The sequence below is a fragment of the Lutra lutra genome, chromosome 2, assembly GCF_902655055.1.
Source record: "Lutra lutra chromosome 2, mLutLut1.2, whole genome shotgun sequence".
NCBI lineage: Eukaryota > Metazoa > Chordata > Mammalia > Carnivora > Mustelidae > Lutra > Lutra lutra.
This window is the reverse complement of record NC_062279.1, coordinates 210,240,687-210,267,638: the sequence shown is the minus strand read 5'-3', so window position 1 is coordinate 210,267,638 and position 26,952 is coordinate 210,240,687. Positions and strand designations below refer to the sequence as shown.

General features: G+C 45.4%; 1 protein-coding gene across 1 annotated transcript; it reads left to right on the top strand.

Moving 5' to 3' along the window:
• Nucleotides 1-1,678: 1,678 nt before the first annotated feature.
• On the top strand, nucleotides 1,679-26,305 carry PLAC8 (placenta associated 8). Its single transcript, XM_047719730.1, has 5 exons — nucleotides 1,679-1,739; nucleotides 15,329-15,470; nucleotides 17,742-17,866; nucleotides 22,357-22,470; nucleotides 26,036-26,305. Exons 2-4 carry the CDS (start codon nucleotides 15,359-15,361, stop codon nucleotides 22,459-22,461), a joined length of 342 nt encoding a protein of 113 aa, XP_047575686.1. The 5' UTR covers nucleotides 1,679-1,739; nucleotides 15,329-15,358; the 3' UTR covers nucleotides 22,462-22,470; nucleotides 26,036-26,305.
• Nucleotides 26,306-26,952: the final 647 nt, after the last annotated feature.

The following is a 26,952-nucleotide window of genomic DNA, read 5'->3' as shown; positions in this document are numbered from 1 at the left end:
CATACCTCAGAGACATGGGGTGGGTGGTTAAACTCATTCCCCACTCTTTTTCCCCAAGACAGATTTGACCTGATTTGACCCTTCCCTTCAGTGTATTCATTCGGGCTGGGACCAGGCTCAGGCAAACAAAGTGCCTATGGGTGCAAAATTTAAGAAAACACTCACTGTTAGTGAGATCACAGGGACCAAGGATTTTTTAAAATTCTGTTATATGTTGTACAGTCGATACTGCTTCCTAAAAGAGAGATTACCAATTTATAACGCCACCAAAATCAACAATCTATCAATTTTGCAAAACTTCGTCAAGACTGTATGTCATCTCTGTGGGGGGAAAAAAATGAGGGGTCAGACTATAGCCAGCATCTCAAACATCTTCCAATGGTATCAACTAACATACAGGACCGCACACTCCCTGTCCATGAGTCCTTAATGACGGGTGGGGGAAGCCTTATTTCTCTAATTTTATTTTAGCTTAATTTTTTAAAAGATTTTATTTATTTCTTTGGCAGAGAGACACACAGCGAGAGAGGGAGCACAAGCAGGGGGAGTGGGAGAGGGAGAAGCAGGCTCCCCGCTGAGACCCCGCGATCATAGTCTTTGATCTCTGGTCCATAATTTAAGAACTTCAATAACTCCTCACCCACTCGGAGGTTTTTTTCCCCGGGGCGAGGGTCGCGTCCGCCCACTCCGCGAAAGGGTGCGGGAGACCGGCAGGTGCACCGGTCAGAGTCCGCCGGGGCAGCCCCGCGGCGCCCACGCAGCACCCAGCCGCCGAGACCCGCTTCCTGGCCAGCCCCGCGGGGGGGCGGTGGTTCCCGCAGCGGCTCTGGGGAGGCGCAGCAGGTGCGCGCAGCAGGGGCTGGACCCAGTGTCTGACACGCAGCACCTCTCAGTGCGAGAGACGGGCGGACGGAGGGTCTGAGTAGTGCGGGAGTCCAGGTGGCTGGTTTCCCCCTAACACTGCCTACAAACCCCGTCTGAAGACGGCACGAATTATGCGCGAAATCGGTCATTTACTGTGTCCAAGGGAGCGAGGAAGTTTGGAAAACTGGTAGGCTCTGCCAGGCCCGTAAAGCCAACCAAACTACATCATGAATCAAGTCTTTTCCCCCCAAAAAGATACATGATTGTACTTACCGTAGGACAGGGAATGCTTCTTTTAACAAAAAATATTTTCATTTTCTTTTTTTTTTCTAATTATTTAAATTCAGTCTGGTTAACGTATAGTGTACTACTAGTTTCAGGATAGAATTCAGTGCGTCATCAGCTGCAACAACTCCCAAGACCTCCATCACGTGCCCTCTTCGTGCCCATCACCCCAATCCCTTTCCTCCACCCACCACCCCTCCAGCAACCCTGTTTTTTCCCTAGAGATAATCGTCACTTACAGTTTGCCTCCCTCTCTATTTTCATCTTACTTTATTTTTCCTTCCCTTCCTCTATGTTCATCTGTTTTGTTTCTTAAATTCCACACAGAGTGAAATCTTACGGTATTTGTCTTTCTCCGACTGGCTAATTTCACTTAGCGTAATGCCCTCTGGTTCTTTCTCCGCGTGCAAGATATCAGGAACACACCTTGCTGGCAGAACTATACTGGCCAATAAAAACCTCTGAATCTGTTCTCGGACTACGTCTGCCAACGGAAACACATTTACTTCTGTTTTCACATACCTTTCTCTTTCAGTGAGATACTCTCCCAAGCTACTGATCACTTCCTGCTCGGAACCTAGTTCCTCACTGTAAGTACTTTGAAATCAAGCAATTCTTTAAAAGCTTATCTTAGCACTGGGGGGAAGAAAAGTTTTTGGGTTTTTTTAAGTATTTGGTGTCTTTATTTTCAGCTGAAAGACTCATGTTTTCTTAACTAACTGCTTTAAATTTAGTCAAACTCAACAAGTATGTGCCAAACATGTGTTAGATGCCATGCTTTTCAAAGGAGTGCAGCCTTGAATTCTTATCAACTACTGTTTCCAGCAGAAAACACTTATCAGGTGTTATGTTTACTAACTTGATCACTAATTTCATTCCTTATATTAATACATATGCATATTTACTTGTGCTAGTCTAATTTCTTTGTGCTTTGAAAATATTTTATTTCATCTATCCAGTAAAATGTCAGAAATAGGAGATGGAATTTTTTGGATTTACTAATGAATCATGAGAATCTTTGAATTTTCAGTATGAAAGGAAGAAAACAGACTAGAATGTTTCAAAATTAAATTCTGGTGTTTCATTCATATGCATAGAGATGTTACCCTTCTCACCTATCATTACATTTTTATCTTTGAAGCTTAAGAGATGAGAGATCAAGAAACAAAAATGTTTCAAATAAAGTGAAAAGAAGGGACGCCTGGGTGGCTCAGTTGGTTAGGCAGCTGCCTTCGGCTCAGGTCATGATCCCAGCGTCCTGGGATCGAGTCCCGCATCGGGCTCCTTGCTCAGCGGGGAGCCTGCTTCTCCCTCTGCCTCTGCCTGCCACTCTGTCTGCCTGTGCTCACTCTCTCTCCCTCTCTCTCTCTGCCAAATAAATAAATAAAATCTTTAAAAAAAATAAAAAAAATAAAGTGAAAAGAATCGGGTGTCTGGCTGGCTTAGTCAGTGGAATGTGGGACTCTTGATCTCAGGGTTGTGAGTTTCAGCCTCACATTGGGTGTGGAGATCACCTAAAAATAAATTTTTTTTAAAAAAGTGAAAAAAAACCGGGACGCCTGAGTTTCTCAGTTGGTTAAGGGGCTGCCTTCGGCTCTGGTCATGATCCCAGCGTCCTGGGATCGAGTCTCACATCGGGCTTCTTGCTCAGTGGAGAGCTTACTTCTCCCTCTGCCTCTGCCTACCACTCTGTCTGCCTGTGCTCTCTCTCTCTCTCTCTCTCTCTCTCTCTCTAACAAACACGTAAATAAAATCTTTAAAAAATAAAAAACTGAAAAAAATCAAAATTTAGTAGTAAACTCCAGAAAGAAGAAGAAAGTCTAAGTAATAAATTTAGTACCTGAACTGATTAATGTAATAGAGTAATACATTAATTCTATTGGTTAATATCGATAAGATGATGGACTGTTCTTCTCAAGAGTTCGTGTTCCAAGGCAGGGGAGATACATATGAGATTAGTCGTAACTAAGACCAATTGGTGAAATTGGGATGTTTAACATGTGAGCCAAATTCTGCAAGATTTCCTAGCATTGAGGCCATTCCATGAAAGGAACCTTCTAAAGAAAGGAGTTGGTAGTCTCTCTTCAAAACATGTGCACCAAGATTCCCATCTCAGTTCCTCTTGTCTCCTTTTTTTTTTTTTTTCTTTTCCCTGAGTGGAATTTTCCATCACTCTCTGTTCCTGCGGGATCAAAGATGGCCCCAAACAAAACAGCTCTGGGGTCACTTAGTGATGGGCAGAGCCGCTGGCCATCGAGTAGCTACAGACCTCTTAGTCCCTACCATATCTAACACAACGCTTCCACATGCATTGGCTGCCCAACAACTATTTGCTGAATTAGATTGCATTTGTAGTTGTTAGTAACAGAGGAGAAATGAAATAGCTCCAGGCCATGGGTGACAGAGTATGTTCTGCAAAGTCACTGGCACTGGGATATCCTGGGATGCCAGGGTTCTGAGCAGGCAGCCGACAGCAAACGAAAGGACTGAGCTAGTTCAGCCTGTGCTCCTCAGGCAGGCTGGAGGCACTGGCATAGGCTATCTGCCTGGAGAAAAGTACTGATTTTTCCCATTCTCGCCAAGCTGTGTCTACACGAAAGAGCGACCTTTCTCTGCACAACAGCACCTTCTGGCTTAGGAGCACCCTGAGGGTGCTGCACCCCAGCCCAGCCCATTTCTAAAATAACAATTTTAGAGGTTAATACCCAGGATTCTACCTCGGAAACAAGCTCTCCAAGTGGTTTTTACACAAAGGAAGTGTTGGGGACATTGGGAGACAGGCTTGTAGATCTGGTCTCAGAAAGTCTTAGCGTCTTGACTGGGTTTAGAGAGATTCCAGGAAAGTTGTCCTGTTATCACAGCGGCTCTCCACGGCCCCAAACACGCTGCTCTCCTGCCTTGAATACCTGGGGTTGAAAACTGTTGGGAGACTTGGTGGCCTCCGCACGGGATTTGCAGGTCATTGCTTGGACATTGTGCATTTGTTACATTTCGAGATTTTGTTGCAACTTGAAGCTCTCTAGAACTTGTGAAATGATATTTAAGCCACAGAGCTGCGTATCAGTGTTCGCTTTCTCCTCTCCATTTTATAACTATCAAGAAGGCGTTTCCTGGAGTAAGAAATCTCATGTGGGAGTTTACAAAACCCTTTTCAAAATAACCTGAATCGGTCCATGAAAGTCTGGGACACCGGTTCCGCGCAGCTCGGCTCTTCTGGGCCGGGCCGGATGGGGCAGCCCTGGGCCCCCGCAGGCGACCTTCGTCGGGGAAGAACTTCCCTCCAGCACCGGAAACCTCTGGGGCCCGCCGGTGCGCGCAGTCATCGTGCAGAAGGGTCCACGGAAGCACCTGCGGCCCCGCAGTCCCCACGCTCAAAAGAGGAAGTCAGACGTCGTTAAAGAAGCGCAGCCCGAGCCTCGTCCGCGGCGGGGCCTACGCACGTCGCCCACCTGAGAAAGCGGCTTTCAGTGCAGATGCGGCGGCCCGCATGGGCGGCTGCCCCGGGCCCAACGCAGGGACCGGACGTCAGAGGCCCCCGGACCGTCGGGCCTGCCGGGCTCTCGGGCTCGCGGCGGCCGGTGGGAATCCCGGACCCTGCAGCGCCCCGAGGGGGACAGTCCGCGGAGGGAGGACGACCCCGCGGCCGCAGACACGCGTCTAGTCTGACTCTTCACGCTGCGCTCGCGTGCGCCAGCGCCGTCGGACCTCCCGAAGGACAGCGGGGCCGCCGGGGCCGGACGCGGGCCGCCTCTCTCCGTTCCGCCCCGGCCGCGTCGCAGGGCCCGCTCCCTCCCCTCCCCGACGCCCCTCCCCTCCCCCCGCGTCGCAGGGCCCGCTCCCTCCCCTCCCCCCGCTCCCCTCCCCGCTCCCCTCCCCTCCCCCGCGCCGGCCCCGCCCCCTCCCCTCCCCCGCGCGTGCTCTCCGGTCTCGGAAATGAAGTTGTATTTCTTTTAAACAATGGAAAAGGAAAAAAGAAGAAAAAGAAAAAGGAAAGGAAAGAAGGAAGAAGCTACGCCGGTTGCGGGAACGTGTTTCTGCTCCCGGAGAGCCTGGAGGCCCCGAGTCCGTCCGCGGGATTCACCGGACGCCGCGTGCCGGGCGCTGGCTCGGGGCCGGGGGCGGGGAGGGGCCGCAGCGCTGGGGTCACCCGCAGTCGCGACTGTTTGACGGACGCTATCGACTCACTTGTCTGGGAGAGAGACAGAGAGTGAGGCTGAGCGAGCGCGAGAGTGGACGGTCCAGGGGAGACGCAGGCGTCACCCGCCCCGGGAGGACCGTCACCGGCCCCGGGAGGACCGTCCCCGCCGGCCAGGGACAGGGCTGGAGCGCGCGGCCCGTGCGCCCAGGAAGGCCGCCTCCTCCGGGCGGGAACCGGGAGCCGCCGGGCCGCGGCGCTGCGAGGAGGGTCGGAGGCCGCTGCCGCGGAGGGGGGTAACTTGGCTCGCCGGACCCCGACCTGCCTCTCTCGGCCCCTTGACCTCCCCGCCGGACGGGAGCCCGAGCACAGCCCGACGAAGGTCCCCGCATTCCGCCGCCCAACGCGCGCCGCTGCCCCACGGACCCCGCGGTGGTCGCCGCGCCGCTGCCCCGAGCCCCGGCCCCGCAGCGCGGCGGGTTCTCTCCCGGCGGACCGCGGGGAAAGGCCTTTGCAGCGGGTTTCCTAAGAGCGCAAAGATCAAACCCAAAATCCACTCTAGTGATATCTGGAGAAAGGCAGACCTGGGGCGCCGGGGCGGGGCGTGGGGGGAGCCTCTGCGGGGAAACGCTGCCTTTGGCTCAGGTCAGGGTCCTGGGGTCCCTGAATGAGCCGTGCTCGGTGCGGAGCCTGCTGCTCCCCCTGCTGGTGCTCTCGCCCCCCCCCCCCACAAATAAATAAAACCTTAAAAAAAAAAAAAAGCAAACTTAATAAATTTAAAATAAGTTTTTACTGCTCTGGATGTAGTTTATGGTATTTTATACAAAAAAGAGAAATCCTTCAGAATAGTTCCTAAGAATGGGGGGGGTAACGTTTTCGTAATGCCTGTATTTACATTATGCACTGCTTGAATTTAGGAATCTATTTTTACAGCGCTGGTAGCAGATTGTTTTTGTGTTTTTCACTTTAAATCTTATGGGGCTCCCCTCTTCCCATGTTCTTTTTTATGTTTTGTTTGGTTATTTTAAAAAATAATTTTAGACTTACGAAGAATGCTGCAAAAACAGCACAGACAGTAACAAATGTTGACCAGGATACGCAGTACTTAGAACTTCACGCAAAATGCAGCCATTTGGGAAAACAGTTTGAAACAGTTTTCAAAATGCTACACATGGCATCGGTGGTATAGTGGTGAGCGCCGCTACCTTCCAACATGCTAACGGTAGAGTTACCACTTTGACCCACAACTTTGACTTCTGGGTATCTATCCAGGAGAAATGAAAATAAATGTCCACACAAAAACCTGTAGACAAACAGTAAGTAGAGCATTCGTTAATAATCAAAAAGTAAAACAATATAAATGTCTGTCAACTCATGAACGGATGAACACAAGATGGTTTGTCCACACAGTGGGATGTTATTCAGCCGTAGAGAAGTACCGGCACACACTAGAACACAGATGAACCCTGAAAACATACGCTAACTGAAGGAAGTCAGTCACAGAAGACTACACACAGTCTTGTATATCCCAGGGATATGTTTTAAGACAGCCCAGTGGATCCCTGAAACCGCAGATGGTACCAAACCCTATATATACAATGTTTTTTTTATGCATACATAACTATCATAAAGTTTAATTTATAAATTAGGCATAGTAAGAGATTAACAACAACAATAATAAAATAGAACAATTATGACCATATACTGTAAAAAAAGTTATGTGACTATGGTCTCTTGAAATGTTATTATATCTACTCACCCTTCCTGAGCCGATAAGATGCCTACGTGAGGAGATAAAGTGAGGTGAATGACGTTGGCATCGTGACAGCTCCAGGTGACCACTGACAGCTCTAGGCAACAGCACTAGGCGACGGGACCATATGTCAGAAGGAGAAAGTTCTGCTTACAGACCTCAGCTGACCCTAGGTAACTGAAGCCACGGATGAGGACTACTGCACCATCTGATTCCATTTATGTGAAATGTCCACAATAACCAAACCAGTAGAGACAGATTAGAGACTGTTGGGAGCTGCGGAAGTGAGGGGATTTGGGGAGTGACTGGTAATAGATATGGGTATTTTTAAGGGATGTGTGATAAAAACATTCTAAAATCTTATTACGGTGATGGCTGTGCAACTCTGGATATGCTAAAATTCCTCAAGTATACATTTTAAATGAGTGAATTTCATGGCATGTAAAATATATATCTCAATAAAGCTATTTTTTAAAAAGTGCACAGCGTCCCTAGGTACGCTTCACCCAGGTTTCCTGATTTCTGTTGTAAATTACATGAGCACAGTGTAAATATTGAAACCAGGAAATTAACATTGAAAACTATTAGCTAACTAACCGACAAGATCTTATTCAGATTTTCCTAGTTGTGCCCCTGAAGTCCCAGGGAAGGGAAGAGGAGTCTTTGGCACCCGGGAGCTAGCCTGGTCTGGCCAGCATGCCAGCATGCCAGCAGTATGGCTACGTGCTGGCCTGGCACTCACACTGGGTTGTTGTGGGGTTTCTTTGTTTTTTTGTTTTTGTCTTTTTGAAGATGTAATGGACATCTAACATTATATTAGTTTCAGGTGTGCAATGTAATGATTTCAGATTCGTACATATTGTGAGATGTTCACCATAATAAGCCTGGTGAGCATACCAGCACCTATGTTACAGATTTTTGATGAGAACTTTTTTTTTTAAGATTTTATTTATTTATTTGACAGAGGGAGAGCGCACAAACGGGGAGCAGCAGGCAGAGAGAAAAGGAGAGCAGACTCCCTGCTGAGCAGGGAGCCCAATGCAGGGCTCCATCCCAGGACCCTGAGATCACGACCTGAGCTGAAAGCAGACACTTAACTGACTGTGCCACCTAAGTGTCCCTTGATGAGAACTTTTAAGCTTTATTCTCTTAACAACTTTCAATATACAATCCAGTAGTATTGTCTATAATCACCATGAGTACACTACATCCGCGGGACTTGCTTATTTTGTAGCTGACAGTCTGTACCTTTTAATCACCTTCACCCATTTCTCCCACACCCCACCCCCCACCTCTGCAGCCACAGAGGTTCTGTTCTGTGTACCTGTGGGGTTGGTCTGGTTGGCCTGTTGATTGCTTGGTTGGTTTTAGACCCCACATACAGTATCTGTCTTCCTCTGCCTGACTTACGTCACCGAGCACAGTACCCTCCAGGCCCACCGCGCTGTCCCTCACACTAGGTCCTGATGTTCTTCTCTTACACATAAAGAATTTCACAGAGCATCGACGTCAGGTAAGGCTAGTCTATGACCATGATGGATCAAGATGAAACACTTGCACTCCATAATCATATTTGGAGATATATTTGAACTTTAGACATTATTCAAGCCACAACAGACCAAACGGTGTCCTCTCCTGGCTAATGTGAGTGATTGCTGCTGCTACACCTCTGGCAGAATTAACCTTGCTCCCCGTAGACCCTATTAATAGACCCAAAGGTAGGATTGTATTCCGCTTTTGGGACCACCTCCATTCCCTTGATCCTCCTTCAAATGTACCCAACCAAAAAGTGTTTCTAATACCCTTCTCTGGAAACTTCCCCCCGTCCCCAGTGGGCGCCTTCTCCCTTGCGAGAATGCACAGTGAACCCAACTTGCTCAACTCTGATTGCGTTCTTCATGGTCTCTGGCTGAAGAGCGTGGACAGCCCTTTTTCTGTTCCAGGATCCAATTCAGGATCCCAAATCGCACTTGGTCTTCATGTCTCCGTAGTCTCCTTCCATCTTGAATATTTCCCTTTTTTTCTGTCTTTCACGATCCTGACACTGTTTACTGGCCAGATGTATTACAGAATCTCCCTCCATATGTGTTTGTCTGATACTTCCTTACGAGGGGATTCTGAGTATGTGTTATAGGTAAAGTAAACAGAAGTGATGTTGTGTCCTTCAGCGCATGATAATAAACAAGGACATGAGTGTCCCTTCATGAGCCTCGCCTTCAACCACTATCACTGCGGTGGCTCCTGGGTGGCTCACTCTGTTGAGTGTCCTACTCTCATTTCCAGCTCGGGGCATGGTCTCAGGGTCGTGAGATCAAGCCCTGCGTTAGGCTCCATAGTCAACAAGGAGTCTGCTCGAGATTTTCTCTCTCTGTCTCTGCCCCTCCCCATCTCAATATATATCAATAATTATCACTGTGGTGATAGTGGTGATCTTATATCTTGTATCTCCATCATTTGCTTCTACATTCATTAATAGGAATTCTATCATAAAAAAGCATTATATCTTCCCCCTCATCTTAAAATTTGTTTTTATTTATATCAGCATGGAATTGTGGGTAGTTGCATTGGTTTATGAGTTATAACCCATTACTAACATTAATTTGTTGTTCAAATTGTCCTGGTTTGGCCACTGTGAGAGCCATAAGATGGGCTCTGAGGTTCTGTCTCTAAGCCATTCTGGAGCCTTTTTTGAACTTTTGGTCCTAGATCAAGAGGTTCCAGGCTTCTCTTGTACTTTCCCTGCTCTAGCCCTGGAATCAGCCATTTCTCCAATGAACTCTGACTCCCTTTTATTGGAAAATGGCATTTCAAAACCAAGATTTGGGCACAAGGTATATTCAGGGATAATGGGTTTTTGTTGCTTCTAGGTCCTCTCCGTGGGCGGAGCTAGGAAATAGATTTATGTACACGCACACGTCTGTATCCGTGTGAGTGTGCACGCGCACGTGTGTGTGAATAATGGTGAGTTCGCACCTCTGATTCCAAACCAACAGCACAGGATTCATTCCAGCTCTCCTCCTTTCCTTTGGTAATTTCTTTCTCTGACAGTAAAAAACCTCAGTCTCATTATCCACAATATATTTATTTGTTCAAGCCTCGCATGTATATATATACAAAGAAGTTTCAGAACTGCTAACCTATACCCTTGTGAAAAACAAGTTTCCTAACTAGGGATTAACATTTGTTCCTTTTGTCTTCAGCCTTATATTACACGGTCAAAACATGCCTTTCTGCAGGCATCACAGTTACCTTTTCCTTCCTCACTCTCAGTGCGTTTCTAATATTAATCGTAATACAATCAGGTTACTTTGTCACCGTGTACATTGCCTTTGGGGTTCCTTCCACATTCTGGTTGACTTTAATTGTCCCTTTGTGTGTTGACTTAATGTGTGACATACTAGCATGATTTAGAGGAAGAGCCATACAAAAGGGTACACTTGGGGTATCAGCCCATCCCTACCATTCCATTTCCATCATCTCATTCTTTTCACCCCATTTACTCTGAACATGACACATTTATTCATCTCTGGTTTATTCTTTCTGTATTTCTCATTGTATAGTATGTTTTCTTATATCCCCTTATTTCTCACATGAAGGGTATCAGACAACACGCATTCTTTTGTGCATGGCTTATCCTGGAAATCATTCTATATCAGTTTATAGAGGTTATCCTCATTCTTTCTTTGATAGCTGCATAATGCTCTCTTGTATGCATGTCCTGTTAGAAAACAAAATTCAACTGAGTAATATTTACAGATCTTACTGGCTTTGTTCAATGATTATGAATCAGGCAGCGTCCAATCCACTGGACAGAAAGGAGCTGCGAGGAGCTGTACAAAATGAAAGACTTCTACGGACAGAAGGGAGCAGGCACAGGGCCGTTATACTAGACAAAAAAGCAAATAAATGGTTATGCCGGGTCAATTTTCTTTAGGGGTTCGCAGGGGTCTATCAGGCAGGTCATCTAACAAGAGCAGATTAGGCAATTCCTGACAGACTGGCTGAAGATTCCATTTCTTGGAGGGCTGAAGCGAGTCTCCGTGCGGTGACACGGGGCTTAGCGCAAGTGGCTGCCTTGTCCCCAACAGTACGTCATTATTCAGCCACTCTCCCGTGTGCGCGAATAACCTCAGGCATGTACATTTTCACACGGTTGGAGATACATGCTCAGGGTCATTTCGAGAAGTGGGATGACAGGGTGGAGTGGTGACTACGCACGGGACTGGGATCCGCATTGTCCGAGCTCCTGCCGGGCGGCCGCGTTCCCACAGCAGCACTTGCCCTTTCCTCGCAGCCTCGCCAAGAGAACGCGTGGCATGCTTTTTAATTTGAGCCAATCTGACAGGCATTTCATTGGTATTATCTTAACTTTGAGTGAATTTGACCACCTTTTTGATATATATCTTTTAAGAGTCATTTTTATGTCTTTTTTTGTGAATTATCTGTTCCTGCCTTTTTACTATTTTCTTAACTTTAGGGCTTTTAAATGTCTCTCATTTTAGAATCTTCTTTAAATACTTAATGTTGGGGCTCCTGGGTGGGTCAATAGTTAAGCGTCTGTCTTTGGCTCGGGTCATGACCCCGGGGTCCTGGGACCAGCCTGCTTCTCCCTCTCCCCTCCCCCTGCTTGTGTTCCCTTTCACGCTGTGTCTCTGTCTGTCAATTAAATAACGAAAATCTTTAAAAATAACAATAAATAAACAAATACTTAATGTTAGGGAAGCTGGGTGGCTCAGTTGGTTGGTGGCCAACTCTTGGTTTCTGCTCAGGTCATAACCCTGGGGTCCTTGGTCAAGCCCCATGCTGGGCTCCCTGCTCAGCAAGGAGTCTGCTTGAAGATCTTCTCTCTTTCTCTCCCTCTGCCCCTCTGTCTGCTCATGTACTCTTTATATATATATCTATAATAAGTCTTTGAAAAAATAAAATAAATACTTAATGTCAAATCTTGTGCTTTGAGATACTTATAATCATTTTATTAAAACTTTAAATGTGTGGTGTTTGTGTACTATACTCACTGATGGGAAAGCAAATACCTAGAGCTACTTGCTGATAGTGATGATGTTCAACAGAAACAAATAGTTAAGAGACCATTTTTAAGCTTTTCCTGCTTTCTAAATAAATAAATAAATAAATAAATAAACTAGTTTACCCTCATCCAGAATAACTGAGCATTCGTTTCATGATACTGTTTGCCAAGAATGAGAGCGGACCTGGATAATTTATTATTAGCTGTGATGAAGCCTGGCGGATTTAGATGCGTTTGAACCATTCCTGTATGATACACTTTCAGTTGCATGGAGAAGTACCCAAGCTGTAACCCTGTTTTTAAAACTATCCCTGGTGTCATATACTGTACTCTCTTCTTGTTCAAAGGAACCAGAAAACTAGCTAAGTGTTAAAAAGTCATGAGAGCTGTAAAGAAAGCAGCTAATTCAAGAAAAAGAAAAGTGTAAAATAATTTGGAACAACGGAGATACTTTGTTTTTGGACCTGTTCTCTCTACGCAGAAAATACTATAAAAAAGGCAAATATTATGACAATGCTTGAGTATCTTGTATTTTCAGTTTTAACGTGTGCATGTATGTGTGTGTTTTTCAAAATGTCCTGAAGACTGAAGTGGAAATGTATGACATCCCAGTGCCCAGCACACTGTAAGGGAATCAAGCCTCATGTAAGTGCTTAAATCAATGAGGCATGTGCCTTTATGAGGGTAACATTGAGCTTGGTGCTAAAGGACTAAATATGAAAGGGGGTTCCAGGTCTCAAGGAGATCACAATAAGCTGATGGCGATGCCACAGTGTACTCAGCACGGTGGTGGAGGGGGAGTCCAAAGCCAAGAGGCAAAGGGAGGAAAAGGGTCTGTGGAATGAGCCTAGGAAGGATTTGAGTTCCACAGTTTACTTAAACTCCCTGAGTGTCCATTTCCTTATCAACTCAATAAAGATAATAATTCCTACTTTCCCAGGCTATTGTAAGATTAGGTGGACAATGTGAGTCCAGCACGATGTCTGCGGGAGAGTAGAATCTCGGTGAATATTAGGTGATATCATTACCAACAATTGTATATGGAAAATATCAAATTTCCTTGCTATGTTTTTGTACATGATAGCCACTCTCCTTTATTTTACCTGATACCTTATTGCTAAACTCATCTCCAGACTTTATCTCATTGAATACTATCAATAGGGACACCTGGGTGGCTCAGTCGGTTAAGCATCTGCTTTCAGCTCAGGTCATGATCCCAGGGTCCTGGGATCAAGCAGGAGTCAGGCTCCCTGCTCAGTGGAGAGCCTGCTTCTCCTTCTCCCTTTGCCTGCCACTCTGGCTTCTTGTGTTTTCTCCCCTCCCCACCGCTGCTCTGTCAAATAAAATCATTTAAAAAAAAAAAAAAAAGAACTCTCAAAAAGCATGTGAGGTGGTTAGGTCGGAAACTGCTTTCATGTCATAGACTAATAAATGGAAACTTAAACGACTGGACTGGTAAATGACTAGTCCGAGATCACAGAGTTTAAGAAACCAGGATTTGAGCAAAGATACTCTCACTCCAAATCTAATCCATGATCTATGACCCCCCCACACTGCCTCTGCAGGTAGAAATTAGGATTAACTTCACAAAATGGACTTCGTAATACACTTTGCTGAGACATACTGTCAGGACTTGTCCCAACATGTGTCAAAGGGCTCCCAAGCCAGCACTGAGAGGGGGACACAGGCTTCAGGTAAATTTGAAGTGAAGAACTAGGATACAAAAAAACTGGAGAGGACTTCTGTGGTATTGTGCTTTATAATAAGAAATACATATATGGTTTTTATCTCTGTTCATGGCACCGAGCTTCTAAAATCTTCGGAATCTCTTAACTGATCAAGAGCGAAAAAGGTGTTCTCTTATTCATACCAAGCCCCTCTCAAGTACGGGGAGTTTATCTAGAGAAGTGATTTTCAGAAAACCTTTGAGGATGGGGCTGGTTGGCGGGAACCAGCCTTGTGATCAGAGGGCTGGAACGTTCAGCCTCACCTCCCAGACTTCCAGGGAGGCGAGCGGGGCTGAACACTGAATTCAGTTACCGGTGGCCAATGGTTTAATCAATGATGCTTAATGCAATAAAGCCCCAGAAGGATGGGGTTCAGGGAACTTTGGGGTTAGGAAGCCAAGGAGGGGGGCAACCCCAGACTCCACGTGTTCTGAACTTGTGCATCTCTTCATCTGCTCATTTGAATCCTTTAGTTTCCTTTGTTCCACAGCAGTAATCCGGTAAGTAAACTGTCCAACTATTTTCTGGGGTCCTGTGAGCCCCTCTAACTGGTTGAACCCAAGGAAGGGTCACGGGGACCTTCAGGCAGTAGCTGGTGAGTGGGAAGCACGGGTAACAGTCTGGGCTGGCAACCAGCACCCGGAGCACAGAAGTAGGAGTGGTCTCGTGGGGCTGAGCCCTGGGCCAGCGGGTCTGAAGCTCTGTCCTGTCCACGCGGGCGGGCAGGGAGCTGGACGGTAGGACACGGCAGCTGCGATGGCAGAACCGCTTGGTGTGCGGGAAACCACCGCACATTTGGTGAGCGGAAGTGAAGCAGACTATCCGCGGGTAAGCAGAAAACAGGGAGGGTTGTCTTTTATTATTATTATTATTATTATTATTATTATTATTATTATTACAACTGCTAATCATAAATAAATCCAAAACAAAAATAAACTTATAAAAGGAGCAGGAGGGGAAAGGTATGTTTGCACCAAAGTTTCGGATGGCGCCCTATGAGCGAAGCCTGCTCTCTGCGGTTCACTACTGCGGGCGACTGCAAGGTGGTCATCCGTTCCCCTGTCTTGTGTGGATACTAGAAGCCTGTCTAAAAACAGTACCAATAATCCATTTTTTCTCCCTTACTCCGAAAGAAGCAATAGGTCCTTTGATCAGTTCAGTGAATTCCTTTCCCCAGGGACCTCTGTCCTCAGGGGAGTAGAGAGAGAAATTATATTCCTCAAAGATCAGCAACTAGGGGCGCCTGGGAGGCTCAGAGGGTTGGGCATCTGCCTTCGGCTCAGGTCACGATCTCAGGGTTCTGGGATCAAGCCGGCGTGGGGCTTTGCTCGGCGGGCAGTCTGCTTCTCCCTCTTCCTCTCCCCTCCATTTGTGCTCCCACTCTCTGTCTCTCACATGAATAAATAAAATCTCTTTTTTAAAAAAAGATCCGCACACAACTTAATCAAATCGTCTCACTTGCCTGGGAAGCAGAATGCCTCAAAACAGGTTTCCACGAGCAACCTTGAGTCTACTTACAGCAGCTTTTTCCTTTCCAGACCACTGCCACTGAAGACCCTGCCTCGGAAATGCAAGCCCCATCCCCGGTGGTCATTGTGACTCAGCCTGGATGTAGTCCCATGGCCCAAACCTCCAACTGGCAGACAGGCATGTGTGACTGCTTCAGCGACTGTGGAGTCTGTAAGTGCTGGGAAATGTGCCCATCATCGCTGCGGGGACAGGCGGTGGGGGCGGGGGTGGGGGGTGGCCCAAGGCCAGAGCCCTCCCTCATTCCTCCCTCACTGTGTAGTGAGGGTTCCCGGCCTCCTACAGGGCACCCGGCACATGGGCCAGTGAATGGGAAGCGAAGGAGAAAGTCTTGTGCTGGTTATAGGTAATTTTTCTCCAGCACATCAGTCGATAGTCTTACTTCTAAAATAAGTTCTGGAGTTAAGATGGTGTAAGGAAGCTGATGATTCTCACAGTGAGTGGGTCTGGTCTAATGATCGTAAATAGACCATACGTGAAAAGAAAAGGGGTATTTCCAGTTTAACTTGATTTAAAAAAAGAAGAAGAAAGAAAGAAAGAAAGAAAAAGAAAAACGACTGTTCTTGTTGCATATATCACTCCTTCCGCGTTACACAAAGCACAGTATCCATCCATCACTGTGACGCAAGCCCGGTCAAGAACTCTTTAAATTGATACATTTAGGTTTTTATACACCTGAGAATAAAGAATTCTAAAGGCTGTCAGCTTCTCATCGGGAAAAGAATCTCTGCCTCTTCTTTGTTTCCTTTTCATGAACCTCTCCAAGCGCAGTTGGGGAGCCAGGCTCGGGGATGGGGGTGTCAGAGGGGACCAAAGAGCTCAGCTCTCGACCCAACCAAGGAACAAACAGGCGCCCTCGACAAAATTTGCTCTGCCTCAAGCCTACAGAGCACCCTGAGACAAGGAAAGAAAGTACATCAACCTTTAACGTACCAGTGACAGTGAAATTCGGATCAAGTTGACCCCTGAGCAACATGGGTTTGAACTGCGCTGGTCCGTGTAGATGCAGACTTTTTGTTTACAGTCCAGCACTATAAAAGTATCTTCTCTTCCTTGTGATTTTCTCAGCATTTCCTTTTCTCTGGCTTACTTTATTGTAAGAGTACAGTATGTGACACGGACAACATAGAAAATGTGCGTTAGTAAAGTGTTGAGGGCATTGGTAAGGCTTCCATCAATAGTAAGTTATGAGTACTTCGGTTTGGGGGTAGTCAAAAGTTACATGCAGATTTTTTGACTGCGCAGAGGGCCAGCACTCCCAAACCCCCACATTGTCCACATTAGAAAGCACAGAGAGAAAAAATTTACCCAAAAAATGGAACAATGGGTTTGCTCATTGGCTCTCATTTCTTACTGGATGACCTGGGGTGATGACTTACACTTCTCAAGACATTTCTCAAGACATTATTAGTTCAACATCTGCAAATCATAGTAATACTAAGTGACTACATTACTAAAACCCTGTAAAGATGAATAGCTTTTTCCTCCTGCCCCTTGTATCGTCACTCAAATAAGTGAATTACAAGGTCTAATAAAAGCTTAATTGCTTCATGGCAGGACTTTTTTTTTTTTTTTTTTTTGAGAGAGAGAGAGAGAAAGAACATGAGAAGGGGAAGGTCAGAGGGAGAAGCAGACTCCCCACTGAGCAGGGAGCCAGATACGGGGCTTGATCCCAGGACTCTGGGATCGTGACCTGAGCCAAAGGCAGACGTTCAACCAACTGAGCCACCCAGGCCCCCATGGCAAGACTCCTTAATTACAGCCCTGACCAAATCATTCTCCCTTCTTAAAATATTTCGGTGGTTCCTTATGACCTTCATGACCAACTCCATGCACTCACGCCATCATCCAGTCCCCAACCTGCCTTGACTTCCAGCTTTATCCCCGTCCCACCAGCCATACTGAATGAACACCAGCTGTTGCCAAGACATGCCAAGTGACGTCAGAGACGCTCCTCTCCCTTTTGTCTACCTGCCAAATTCTACTCGGCTGTCAATGTTCTGATCGAGCCCCACATCCTCTCAGAGCCGTTTGAGGCCCCATTTCTGTGGTTGACCCCTTGACATCTTGAGTGGGTTTCCGTTGGGGAATTTTTCATGTTATTATCTGACTGCTCTCCTAGACTCCAGAAAGAGGCAGTCAGTTTCGAGGACAATCTCTGGAACAAGGCTAGGTTTCTGTGAGTCATTCAACAGATGAGTGAAGGCAGGATGACGGAAAGGACACATACTTGCCAAGGTGTGTGGAAGACTGAAACGACTGGGTAGGGAGAAGGGAGAAGCCGATGAAATACTGGGCAAAAACATGGTGGATAGCCTTGGCCAAGACCCCATGACTGGGACTGTCGTTCATGAAAGCAAACTAGCTTCCACAGGTGGCTGGAATAGAGTGGAGTAACTCGTGCCTCTGGCTTCCTGTGTCCAGGTCTCTGTGGCACATTTTGTTTCACGTGCCTTGCATGTCAAGTTGCAGCTGACATGAATGAATGCTGTCTGTGTGGGACATCCGTCGCAATGAGGACCCTCTACCGGACCCGATATGGCATCCCTGTGAGTCTCTTACAACACTGTAACATTCAAACATGCTCCCACATTGAAAATCATCATTGTGAACCTGCAAGCCATTTGATGGAGTCTCTCTCCCGAACTTGCTTGGTTGGCATTTCCTAGCATGTGCAACCTTCTATCCAGTTGCCATAGCAAGAGGTCTCCTTGGTTAGGTGACCTTCTAGGTTTCCGTTAAAGACCTTAGAGCATAAGCAACTCTCGTATTTGCATGTGTATCAGACAATGGATGGGGACTATTCAGGACCCAGCATGCCCCAAGTTCATGACAGAGGACAAGACACCTCACTGAAACCTTACACCAGCCATCCCTGTAAAGTGAGGGGGTCCATATTTTACAGATGAGGACTTTGAAGTTTTCAGAGGTGGAGTAACTCGCCAAAAGACATGCACTAGGAGTAGAAGTTGTCGATATTCAACCCTGCCTTTGCATGAAGGCACATTCCATGATGCCACAAGCTGCCCTTTATGTAGTAGGACTCTTCAGGGAAACACAGTCAAAAAGAGACACAGATGATGCAGACCTGGATACATACAGATCCATATAACGAGAGCGACTGTAAGGAAGAGGTTCATGTAACCGTGAGGGCTGGCAAGTCCAAACACCACAGCAGCCTGGCAGGCTGGGAGGAGCTGCAGCCCGGGTCTGAGGCAGCCGGCTGGCAGGATTTCTCTCCTGCTCTGGGGAGGTCGATCTTTCTCTACTACGACCTTCAGTGGCTTGGATCAAGCCTGCCCACGTCACAGGGTATAATCCACGTCACTTAGGATCCACTGATTTAAATGTTACTCTCGTCTAAAAAGTCTTCATAGAAACATCTAGAATATATGGGTACCATGGTCTAGCCAAGTTGATACATAAAATTAAGTATCACGGGGAACAAATGACGTGGCAAAATATATTAGGAAAGTATTTAATTCCATTGAAATTATTTTATTTTTTCATTTAAAAATGTTTCTTAGTTCTTTGATTACAAAAATAATACATGCTATAGACCTAATTTTATGACAAATTCAAACACAGAATTATGGAAAGTAAAAAGTGAAAATCTAACCCCTTTACACACAATCAGCATGTTATGTCGGCAATGCAGACCCTTGTTAATGTGTTCACAGTCTCCCCTGCATACATAATGTACTCAGTCGCTTCCTTACTGATGGACGGTCAAGTAGAGCTGCAGATTAAATAGTTGTTAGGACATGTAATTCTGTACGTGCACTGGTACTTCTGTAGTCCAGTGCCTGAGATTAGATTGATAGATCCCAGGGTAGGCACGTTCAAAATTTGAAAGATACCATCAAATACCCCTCTGAAAGGATTGTATCAACTTATAATCCAGTAACATTAGATGTGTGCCCCATATTGGGTAATATTTTTTATGTTCAGATCAGAGATTAAAACAACAATCAAATATCATTTGCTTCTCTGAAGAATTCTTCGCTCTTTCCACTCCACATGTCCCAGTCAATGTTTTCTGTCCTTACAGTTTGCATTGTCTACAGTTTTATGTAATACAAGTGTCAGTCTGTACTCCTCTGCCCAGCTTCTTTTAGTTAGCGTACTTATTTTGAGATCCACCCACGTTCTTAAGTGTTTTTAACACAACAAATTAAATTAGGGAAAAAAGAAAATATTTGGATGACAAATAAGCATATAAAAAGATATTCAACATTGGGTCACCTGGGCGGCTCAGTGGTTAAGCCTCTGCCTTAGGCTCAGGTCATGATCTCAGGGTCCTGGGATGGAGCCCCGCATGGGGCTCCCTGCTCAGCCAGGAGCCTGCTTCCCCCTTTCTCTCTGCCTGCCTCTCTGCCTACTTGTGATCTCTGTCAAATAAATAAATAAAGTCTTTAAAAAAAAGATGTTCAACATCATTAGAGAAATGCAAATGGAAACCACAATAAGATACCACTATTCAACTATGGGAATGGCTAAAATTAATCAGACTGAACCACACCACATACAGCCAGATATGGAGGAACCGAAACTCTAATGCAATGCTGGTAGGAGTGTTAAATGCAGTTTCTTAAAAGTTAAACACACCGAGCCATTCTACTCCTAGATATATATATTTTTTCTCTTTTTTTCAAAGATTTTATTTATTTATTTGACAGACAGAGATCACAAGCAGGCAGAGAGGCAGGCAGAGAGAGGAGAAAGAGGCTCCCCGTGGAGCAGAGAGCCCAATGCAGGGCTCGATCCCAGGACCCTGAGATCATGACCTGAGCTGAAGGCAGAGGCTTTAACCCACTGAGCCACCCAGGTGCCCCTACTCCTAGATATTTACCCCCCAAAATATATGTCCATACCAAGACTTGCCTCAGATGTTCAGAGCAGTTTTGCCTGTAACAGCCCCCAGCTGAAAACAATCCAAATGCCCCCCAGCGGGTGAATGAACTGTGATACATTCCTATAATGGAGTAGTCTTCAGTAACAAAAGGGATGAGTTATTGATACAAAAACCTGCACGAATCTCAAGATGAATCAAGTTTTAAGTTGTGGGTAAAAGAATGAAGGGTCATCACTAATTGGTAAAAATGTGTTGTGGGTCATCTCTAGGGACTAAAAGCAATCAGGAAAGACCTATGCAGCAAGAGGAAGAAAAGAAGCAAAAAAAAAAAAAAAAAAAAAAAAATAGTGGGGGTGGGGGAGCACGTCTGTGTGGCTGTAGGTTCAGCAGCCGCCTTCCACTCAGCTCATGGTCCAGGGGTCCTGGGATCCAGCCCCGCTCGGGGCTCCCTGCTCAGCAGAGAGCCTGCTTCCCCCTCTCCCTCTGCCCCTTCCCCTGCTTGTGCTCTCTTTCTCCATCTCTCTATGTCAAATAAATAATAAAATAAAGTAAAATAAATAAAATAAATCAGTGAATACCAAACATGAGACAGTCTGGCTGTCTCATGAGTGACAGCAATTCGGATTTCTCTGCTGTGCCAAAATGCCTTTACCCTTTGTTCTTCCTTCCAGTGAGTCTGTGTTAAGTCCTAGGGAGGCTGATCCCCTGGAGGACGGGTGAAGAACCGCCCCCACGGCCAGCACCCCTCTCCTCTCCTAGGGCCCCAAAGCCCGCATGGGGGCCTCTGTCAAGTTCAACTGCCTACTGCGCCCTGCAGTGAGCGCAGGGCTGGCCGCCCAGCCGTCAGGCTTCAGTGAACCTCCCGCCCTCCATTCCCCAGCCTGTTCCTCCTCCTTCCTGAGCTCCGATTCCGGCTGAGTTGGGGGGTGGGGGGTCTAGGCCGAGCCCTGCCCGTGACTCTGTCAGGTTTCAGCTTCCCCAGCTCTGTTTGCCTTTCCCCGCCCGTATAAGCCCGTGTGCTCTCGGTTTCCAAAACACTGCTCAGAATTTCTGGCCACTGAATAACCCCGTCCCCGTTTTCCAGTCGGGCTTTACTTAATTTGCCAGAGCTCTGTAAGCACATGGCTTGATTTTAGATTATCTAAGTATTGTCAAGAAAAGTGGTCGTCCACAAACTTCTCTCTCCCGCCACCTCCTTCCCAGAGCTCTGTGGGGATTTTCCTTCCAATCAAAGCCTTGTTTGGCCACTTTTTGCGTTGTCTGTTTGGAGCATTGTCTATAGCCCTCCCACTATAAAAGATGAGAATTTAGTTCTGTTTTCTTCTCCTCCTTCTTCACCATCCCCGCCACAAACATGCACCCTTTCCCCAGCCCACTCCCTCACATACGGGGGACGTGTAATTCGGACTAAATCCGTGTTTGGTACTTACATTTGAGACCGAGTTTGCACTCCAGAGCTGAGTCATGTAGTGAACTATGATTGCTTTTTCCACTAAACTTTGTTTTTCCTGGTCTTAATAATTCTTGGTGTTTTCATTAGTAATTTCCCACTTACTTACGAGTTGTTTTCCACTTACTTTAACCCCCTAACTGCCTCAGTTTTCTCAGTCTCTTTCCAACCTATTCAACACATCAGACGGTCTACCATTTTTATCTTCTCAGCGGAATAGGGGCCTGACCTACAACCGCCCCTGGGACTAGTCGCTCTGCGTTTGTGGTGCTGAACTCCTGGCCCTGGGATCTCCTCCACCTTCACCTTCAAGATTCCATTAGCCTCTCCCACGGCTTAGGCTCCTGTTTCTTACATCCCACATCTCCCTCCTTTTTGGATTCGTCCCTTGTTGGGGTGAAGACATCCTCTAGTAGCTTCCTGAGACAGGGAGGAGGTGTGGGGAAATTTTGAGGTTTCACTTTCTGAAACTCTGTTTTTCCCTCATACTATTGGTTGGTTTCATTGATATCTTCTATATTTAATATTGCAAAATACAGGAAAACTTTTGCTGGCATTAAAGGAGGAGTTATATGGAAAAATCTGTTAACATTTTCTTAAATGTATCCGTCCAAACTCTGAATTCAAAGGATCAGCTCTTTCTGCTTCTCTTCAAAGTGCCCTAAAAATCCACAAGTCCTAATTTCCAAGGAGGTGGGTTTTAAATTGCTGTTTCTTTTCATATTTCCGAACAGGGGTCCATTTGTGATGACTATCTGGTGACGCTTTTCTGTCCTCAGTGTTCTCTCTGCCAAATCAAGAGAGACATCAACAGAAGACGCGCCATGCGCACTTTCTAAAAACTAATGGTAAGTCCCAGAATCTGCGTTTTGTTTGAAATATAATAAGGGCTTTGTAAATTATCCATTATTTTGAGTAATAATTCAATAAAAATAATTCCCTAAGTCTCTCAAAGGTTATCTTAATATAAAGATTGAGTTATTGTGAGGATTTACTGGTTTCTTCTTATGAGGAAGACAGCTGCATTACCTTGCTTGGGCCGCCGTAACAATTTGCCGCAGCCTCGGTGGCTTACACAGTAAGAATTTATTTCTCGCAGTTCTGAAGGCTGGGAAGGCCAAGATCAAGGTGTGGCCAAATCAGTTCCTGTGAGGGCTCTCTTTCCAGATTACAGACGGCTGCCTTTTCACTGTGTCCTCAAACAGTGGAGAGAGAGTAAGCGCTGATCTCTCTCATCATGAAGACAGTAATCCCATTGTTGGGGGCTCAACTTCCTGACCTTATTTCAGAACTAATTATCTCCCAAAGGCCCTACCTCCTTATGCCCTCACAGTGGGGATTGGGTTTTAACAGGTGAGTTTTGCAGGGGGCATAGACATTCAGCTTGCAACAATAGCTTTATGTTTTAAAGAACATTTTAGTAAATAAAGGGATGGTGACTTTTCTCAGAATTCCTTTTTCTCCGTTAATGAGGCACTTACCACTTGTAAAATGCCAGAGTACAGTGAGATACAAAAGACGCAGAAAACACGCCCCCTACCAAGACAATCAAACTGACCAAAGAAATTGGCAAATAACTCTAAAGTAGTAGAGCAAATGAAAACTGCATATTATGTAATATTTGAATTGACTGCAGCATAAAGTGTCTATCAAGAATAAGGGGAGAGAGACTAAACAGGAAAATCGTATTGGAAAAAGCGAACTCTGCAAGTGGTCATATAGAATATAGAGTATTTGGAAATGTTATATAGAATCTGAACTTCTGAAAATTAGCCAAATCATTTCCAACTAATTTTTCTAGTATTCTCAGAACGAGCTACTAAGTAGAAATAAACATGATTTTTCTCAGTTTGCTGTAGCATTTACCCTGAGTGCGGGAAGAAAGCATCCATTTTTCCATTCTTTGTAATACGCCGGTTCATTTTTCCAGTGGACGAGAACTCTGTATAGGTTAACAAATATGGAGGATATATTTTAAAATGTCATTTATTTAGCAAATAATGTATCAAGTAGCTAGTCCTATGCAGGATAGTGCTAAGTGTTGTGGGGACAGAAATAAAGAAGCTGGCCCTCTTGTCTTTATAGACTGTATACTCTGAAGGAGAAGGTCGGACAGCCTCTAGACAAAACGACGGGCTTGACTAATGCCTTTAGGCCAAGTGCTATTTTATGTGCGGAGGAAGAACAGATCATATTCTGTGAGATGTGGAAATGAAAGGCTCTTGAAAGCAGTGGGGTTTTGCTCTAAAGAGGAAGTGAGTATCGAGGGCACAAGAGGAAATGCATGGCACTCAGATCATAACCACGCGGATTTAGTGAAGACACTTACAACACGGGCGTGGCTGGGAGGTCTAGGGCAATGCCAAGGGCGCGTCCTGGAGTCGCGTGGGCCAGCAGCCGTCCGGTGTCCCCACCCCTGGGCCTCAAGGAGGGGACTAGGGAGCAGTTACCAGAATCCCAAAGGAGTGAGCTCTGAGAAGGCTGCCCTCAGAGGACCCATAACCTCTCACACTAGAGGGTAGGAGCAACCTGCGGCAACCTCACGGGAAGCAGGCCAGAGAAGCGCCCTGCTCTCTCGTTCCCGTGTCCCTCTAGGCTCTCCACTGCTTCGGGCAGGAAAGTGGTGCCATGGTCTAAAGTCAGCCTCCCGGGCACACAGTAGGGCAGACAATCAGGGAAGCAGATCTGATGGGGCAGACACTAGATCTCACACATGAGTTGTGACTTTACAGAAACAGATGTTGCTTCTAATCAGCAACAACGTTAGTGAAGCTATAGAAGCAGAAAGAGGGAAAACATCCTTACGAGCTTAGGTCCATCCAACTTGGCAAGAACATGTAAGTGGGAAAATTACTAGAAAAGGAAGATTTTAAAAGTGAGTTGGGGCCATGACATGCAATAGAATGAAATTAGGCTGGTGATTTGGCCTTTTATTTGGTAAGCAGTGGGGGGTTACTGTAGGCTTTATGTAAGGAATAACGTCAGTAGAGCGACCCCTTCAGAAGAGTTACTGACCGTGGTGTGCAGCACAGACTGGACAGGACGAGGTCAGAAGCGAAGATGAAGAGTTAGACCGCTTCGACCCTGTTTATTTAAATAAATACATGAGACGGGTTGGACAAAATATAAACCCACACATACATAATGAATCCTGACAACTGAACATTTTTTTTTTAACCTCAGAGAGATTATCTTACTGGATCTTTGAATTGGTTTGAAGTAAAATGCCTTGGTGTTCCTGACTCTGGAGCATCACCTTGAACTCGACATTACTCATCAACACTGAAACTTTAGATATGCAAATACTTAAAGTAGGAAAAGCAAGAGACAAAGATCAAAGAATAACATGATTTCTCTTAAAAATGGGTTGAGGGGCACCTGGGTGGCTGTCAGTTAAGCATCTGACTTCAGCTCAGGTCGTGATCTCAGGGTCCTGGGATTGAGCCCCCGTGTGGGACTTCCCCTCGCTCAGTGGGGCGTCGGCTTGTCTCTTTCCCTCGGCCCCTCCCCGCCCCCCCCCATGCTCTCTCTCTCTCTCAAATAAATAAATTTTAAAAAATAAATAGGTTGAAAGGGACAAAGGAACCAACAGAAAAAGCTCCAAATTGTGAATCTTGGAATACTTGCAGCAACACAGTAAAGTAGTATTAGATTATAAATGAAATTTTTAGAAAAGATTATAACCAAAGTAAAATATCTGTGAGTCCATACTTAGATATATATGTGTCTATGTAGATACATGATTAAACAAACAAACAAATAAATAAATGGGGGAGAAGAGACAAATCTTCCAGAAGCACAGAATTGCAAACAACCTACATGTGTATTCCTCCCTCAAGGGAATGGTGCGTAATTGCCCACCCCTTTCCAGGGGGTTTGTACAGTGACGTCCTTTCTGAGAGTATAGTATGAAAAGGGGGGAAAAAAAGTGACCTTATAGTGGAGAAACCTGACAAGTTCAGCCAGGTGACCAAAGGGAACCTCATCGGTGATAGGCATTCTGCAAAACACCCAACTGGTACTCGTCAAAATTGTCAAGGTCATCACAAACAGGAAGTCTGAGAAACAGTCACAATGGAGAGGAACCTAGGAAACATGATGACTAAATGCGATGGGCTATCCTGGGTGAGATCCTGGAACAGAAAGAAGACATTAGGTAAACAACTGAGAAATCGAAAGAAGTATATGCTTTGCTAAATAATATTATGTATCAACCTTGGCTCATTAGTTGTAACAGACCTACCTTAGTAAGATGGTAACCGGTAGGGAAATTGGTGCAGGGTATATGGGAAATCTCTGTACTATCTTTGCAATTTTTCTGTAAACCTACAATGATTCTAAAATTTAAAGTTTATTGAAAATAAAAGCATAGATTAAGAAAATTCAAACCTATTCTTTGTGTGTCCCTTGTAGGTGAAAATCTCTCACTAAAGCCGCTGACATCAGCAGATATCTCTTCAGCTTGAGTCTTCCTTTGCCTTTTGCAACTGAGATATGAAAGATCTGTGTGATTACCAAAAAAAAAAAACGGAATTTTGATTTATTTTAAATGAATGTTTTCCCTTAGTTTTCCAAATTGGTCCAGCTCAGTTTCTCTTTGCTTTCATATTATTAAACTTTCTGGCTTATGAATTTTGTGTTATGTTTGGCACGTAAAACAAAATAAAAGATTTTACTAACAAGTTCTTTATGCTTCTTTGCTCTCAGTGTCTTTGTGTCATTAATTTTAAGGGTCAGTCTCATAGTTTTGTTCCGGTAATTTGGTTTCTTCGCAGGAGAGTTTGGTCCATGGCAACTCAGTTCTCTTTCATCTAAGAACTTTGAGACAGAAAAAAAAGACTATAATGACTATTATAAGACACTTATAACACATTTGGCTAATCTTTTTGCTCTTTATCGTATTATCTGTAAGTATTATTAATGCCGACCAAGTAACAGCACACTATGCCCTGCTTCCTAGCTGCACACCTGACAGGTTTGTGGTGTTGATCTCCTTTCTCTTCTCAATATGAAGATTCAGGACAAGTAATAAATGTTCAGTGATCAAATTCAGCATGACCCAGTTTTGATTAAATATTCATAAATGCATAAAGCAACATTTTTTTCACATTCATTATTCTATGTGTTCTATACACATCATTTTGCCCTGATGAAAACCTCACTCCCTGGTTTCCTTTGGTTCTCTCCCCACCCTTGAATCCATGTCGTTTTTGGGATGGGGAAGGGGAGGCAAAACTACTGGAGAGGTTTATTGTGCCATTCCTGAGAGAGCAAATGTGGAGGCACCTTACTGGGCACTCGGCAAACCAGAGTGTTCTACCCCTTCTTCT